Source organism: Buceros rhinoceros, unplaced genomic scaffold (genome assembly GCF_000710305.1).
Source record: "Buceros rhinoceros silvestris isolate BGI_N320 unplaced genomic scaffold, ASM71030v1 scaffold37098, whole genome shotgun sequence".
Lineage (NCBI taxonomy): Eukaryota > Metazoa > Chordata > Aves > Bucerotiformes > Bucerotidae > Buceros > Buceros rhinoceros.
The window spans coordinates 18,542-23,570 of record NW_010426949.1 but is presented as its reverse complement, the minus strand read 5'-3'; the positions used below and the strand labels follow the sequence as shown (position 1 = coordinate 23,570).

General features: G+C 41.5%; 1 protein-coding gene across 1 annotated transcript in view; it reads right to left on the bottom strand.

The window, feature by feature from the left end:
- Positions 1 to 1,356: 1,356 nt before the first annotated feature.
- CIR1 (corepressor interacting with RBPJ, 1) overlaps positions 1,357 to 5,029 on the bottom strand; it is a 21,450-nt gene continuing 17,777 nt past the window's right edge. Inside the window, exons 8-9 of the mRNA XM_010141701.1 lie at positions 4,663 to 4,748; positions 1,357 to 2,944 (exon numbers count right to left, since the gene is read on the bottom strand). Coding sequence (XP_010140003.1) covers positions 2,218 to 2,944; positions 4,663 to 4,748 — 813 coding nt within the window. The 3' untranslated portion in view covers positions 1,357 to 2,217. The remainder of the gene's footprint in view (positions 2,945 to 4,662; positions 4,749 to 5,029) is intronic.

Sequence of the window (5,029 nt, the reverse complement as noted above, 5' to 3'; positions counted from 1 at the left end):
CCGGCGTCCGCCGAGCCGCTCCGGGCGACGGCACTGCTCCGCAGGCGACGCCGTGAGGGCTCTCACCGGCACCCCGCAGCTTGTGGGGGCAAGCCGCCTAAAGATCGGCCCAACAATCTTCTCCTTCTGCCTTTAGTTTTGACCCCACGGTCTTTTCCCAGCGCAACGCTGCCAGGCCCACGGGTGGTGAAGGCGGCCCATCCCTCCCCTGATCAGCCGCCTGGTCAGACAACCAAGGTCTGCTCCTCGTACCGGTAAGAGAGCACAATCTGGCCTAAGGAAAGCACCAAGAGCAGCGAACCTCTTCCCCCAAAGCTGCACCAGCCTCCCCCAAGGCTGTCCGGGCTGCAGTGAAAGCAGCAAAGGTGTCGCAAGGATGAGCGTTTTGTTTCAAAGCTCTTCAGCAGGTAGCGTTTGAGACTGATAGCTCCGAAATGTCACTATTCTGGTTCAACTTTCATTCACAATGGCCATTCGTCACAATAAACCCCATTCCATTTGCCAGTCTCCTCCTCTGCGAAAAGGCAAGATGTACATGCATACACTTTAACTACATGGAAACAAATAAAGACAGAGCCCACAAAAATGCCCACAACTGTAGACATTGAGCTGTTCTTTGTTCTTTAGGTAGAAGTCAGTCTTGGAGTTGGCAAGACACCAGTGGGCAGATTCTTGTGCCACACACACAACCAGGCTTGTAAGCAGAGAACTGTCTTTGGATGCACCTTCCAAGCGCTTCCTGGTTATTCCTGCTCTTTCATGGTGCACTACATATGAAAATGTTCTGCCAGTATATCCCTTTTCCCTGATCACATTACTCTGCCCTCTCTTACGCAGGGGGATAGTAAATTCTTCACAAGAGGTTTTGTTTAGATTGTTCCTGTGGGCGGGTGGGCGTTTTGGCCATCTCCTCCAGTTCTTTCTAAACCACAGCCTCCTCACACACATTAATATAGGGCCTGGCTCTAGTGCCCTTTAACTCCCAGCTACTTCAGCGAGAGCCCTGGAGCAACTTAATGCAAGTGCATTTAAAAGAAGAAGGTGACACCCCTTAATGGCTCACCCTTTCAAACTCGTTCACATGCCAGATCACTTCCACCATATATCGCACAGAGAGGAACTTCTGAGTGGCTGTTGGTGATAAAAGATAGTCCCACTTGTCCTGTGGGTGAGGAGGGGAAGAAAGGCGCTTGCCAGAAAATTGAGTACAGTGATGCCTTCTCACCTGTCCGCTAACTAATGTGCCTCCATCTGCCACTCTGAAATGACAGGGAAGCGTTTCCTTCGCAATAAAAACCTTATGCTGTGTTGCCTCGTGCTTTTGCACGGATTCAGAACTCTGGATAAAAAAGGCAATTCTTACTGCTTTTGAAGAATAAGGTATTTTATTATGGAAGTTCATCTTCATAACAATGTGTGCAGGAAACGACTGATAATCATTTAAAACCCAAAAAGTTTGTTTCATGAAAACAAAAGGATGAATATTTACATTAAATTTCTACCACAAACAATGAAATACCTGAAACAGTTGAGGCAGTAAATATTCTTTTCATGTCTTGAGAGATCATCGAACAATAACTTGACATTGTTCTGACACATACCAACAGGGGTTCAAGATGTTTAGATAGCCCTGACCAAGCTGTACACTGCAGGAGGTCAAAAAATGTTGGCTACACACTTAGGTGAACTATGTCTTTGTTGTTTTAACCCACAAAATTGATCTCTTACAGGGAACTTTAGGAAAAATGCTTCAGTATGAAACCCCCCCCAAACCCTCTACAATACAATGTTTTGATATGTGAAGCAGTGATTTTATCCAGAACTCTCTCAAATGTTTGTGAGCAGTTAGCACATCCCAGTACTCTTCCCAAATTACTCTCTGCTTCCCCCTCTCAGTTCCATCTAAACAGAAATCATCGACAAAACCAAGAATATCACATACTGCTCTGAAATACTTTAAACCTCTAAAACCAGGTCTGTGAATTACTGCATGTATACGAGAGATATTTGCCAACAAGTATACAGTAAGAAAAATACTGTAACATTTATACCTGATTTACAAATATTCCAACATCATAGAAATGATGCTGTTGGCGTCATGTAGGAAATGCTAGCTACAGCGGCTACGAAATGAACACCAGTAGTAACTGAGCCCTTGTTAAAGGTATTTATTCATCAAAAGTCGGCAGGCATTCTTGTTTGCACCTGTCCCCTACACTACCTGTTTTTTTTCCTCTCTCTGCTTCTGCTTCTACTGTGTCTGCTCCTTTCTCTGTGTTCCACTTTACTGCACTTGTCCCCACAGCTCTCTCTGTATTTTTTCTTCTCTCTGCGTGCATCTGTGCTGGGGCTTCTGGTTTCATTTTTCCTGTGCCACTCTTCACCAGGGCTTTGACTTGGACTTTTTCTGATTTGCCTTTGCCTGGAACTGCTGTGACTTGTGCAAGGGCTTCTCCTGCTCCCTTCATCCATGCTTTGGCTTCTACTATGCCTCTCCTTCCTTTCAGTCTCTCTCTTGATGGTGCTATGGTATCTGCTTTTGGACTTTCTTTCCCCCTCACAGGAGCTCCATTTGTTGCTCTCCGCAGAACTATCTTGCTTTAAAAGTCTGTACCTCTCCTTTTCTTTGTCCTTGTTACCGTGACTACTGGAGAGATCTTCATAAACTTTTTCCTTCCTTGTCTTTGCCTTTCCTTCTGAATCGCTGCTGCTGCTAGCCTCTGAAAACTTGTCTTTTTTTCTTTTCTTAGAATACATCTTCTTTTGTGCTGCTTTATCTCTGCTGTCAGTCTCGCTATCACTGCTGCTTCCTGAAGTCTCACTGGAGGATGAGGAAGAGGATCTCATCTTATGTTTCTTGTGTTTACTTTTGACTTTTTTCTTTTGCTGCTTTTTCTTCTTTCTGTCTTTCTTTTTCTTTTTCTTCTCCAGACGATCCAACTTCCTTTGATTTTCAAAATAGAGAGTAGCACAATCAGACATGTTAAGGTATCCTAGATTACAAAGTCATTGCCTTTTGGCGTTCACTGTTTCTGATGACCTACACGGTAAATACACTATTTTCATAAAAACGTGACAAATCCCTCTCTTCTTTCAGCAACGTATTATTTTTAAACTTCTAACCTGACGTTAACCATAGTAAGAATCTTCCTGTAATCCACAGCTGCTCCCTCAACACTGAAAGAACATGATTTTTTAATTCTTTAAATTTTAAAAAAGGTAAGTAAGATACATCAATTTTGGTCTTGTAACTAGGAGTAAATACATTTGGTAGTGCTTTTTTTTTTCCCCTTGTCAGTCTGCTCTGGAGACTCTGGAAAATCATTGCTGCATTTGTGCATTTTTAGAAGAGATTTTGAAAATAGAAAACCACCACCAGCATTCGCTTTCTATTAATGATAGAAACTGAGACTCTAAAGCCTAAGTCTCTGAGCACTCCAGGCAAATACTATGGATATTTTCAATAATCTCTTCTGTCACAACAAGATATTTACATTTTCTAGCTATAACTAGAATATTCCATCATGCACACGCATTCACTGCTATTTGACTGCTTTTACCTACTTTTTATTTTGCTTTCTGTGTTTATTCTTCTAAAACAATCAGTGACTGAATAGTGAAACTACTTTCAGTGTATTAAAAAAAAATCCCTTCAGACTAGCAAAATCTAAAGGACCCAAATATTTACTGAACTTCAACTTTCAAAATAAAAGTATTAACATTTCATTGTGTTGGGCCAGCAGACCTGCAGACAAAATACTGTTTTGAATTACTCAAACTACATACACAATCCTTGCTTAAAAGGAACATAAAATATGACAACTATTTTCAGAGAACTATGCATTCCATGTGCAAGTACCACATGTACCTCCCTACTCATGTACCTTTCTCCCCTCCTCCCACTCCCCATATACAAAACTCCTTTTCACCCAACAGGCTGTTTTAACTCGTGACACCTGTACAGGATCTACCAGGCAGTAGTTAATATTTTTTTAATTTAAAAACTTTCAGGTTATTTCAAGGTTACATTGCAAATTAGCAGAGAAAAAAAAAAAGTCACTCGTCACATGAAATCAGTAGAATGGAAGCAAAGAATGAAAACCTCATTAACTTTTTATTAGAACCACAAACCCAGCAGTTTTGGGGAGCTCCCTCTGGTGAAGCTGCGAACTGTAATCCCTGATCCTAGAGCAGGGTGGAGCTAGGCCAACCTTGGCCCTGGGGTGCAAGGGCAGGTTCAGCTTAGCTGCACAGAAGAGAAGATAATAAACTTTGCCAAGCTGTAAACCAGTACACAACAACACGGAATTTTTAATCCAGAAGAAGATACTGTAAACAATGGAGCGCAAAATGATATTTTAAAATAGCAACTAACAGAATCTTTGGCGAGCCGCTTATTATTATTTCAGTATCCCAGTTAAACTGGAAACAAGCCCCAGTGCAAAGGCATCACAACTAGATCAGAACAGCCAGATTAAAACAAAACAACCAGATTAAAAACCGTGCTGCATAATGACATTCACTTGACCGCAAATGGCAAACTAAGCTGATTTTCTTCTCTGCTGATGGTGCTAAACTCTTCCATGGCATAGAAGAGTTACAGCGACAATCATGGAGTCAGAGCTAGTGATACAGATCCCCTCCACTAGGTACCACACTCACCTTAGAAGTTTCTGTTTTTGTTTGGTTGACAGTGATTTTAAAAATTCAACTTCCGGATCATCGTCTCCTTCACTTGCAACAAATTCCTAGGAAAACGTGGTAAGACATCAGGTTGTCATATATAAAAATAATCTCTTAGTTCAGATTTCTGTATTAAAGCAATGCTTCTATGAACCTTATTTCTACACAAGCACAAATACATTTGTATTATTAAGTCAGCTTAAGACTCTTTGGAAAGAGCAGCAAACTCGCTACAAAGCAAAAAAATTTGCCACATTCTGTGTCAAAGCTGAGTAGGTGTTATAATGTGGGGGTTATACAACAGGAGTTATTAGTAATACATGAAAAAAATCACTGCTAGGGAAAG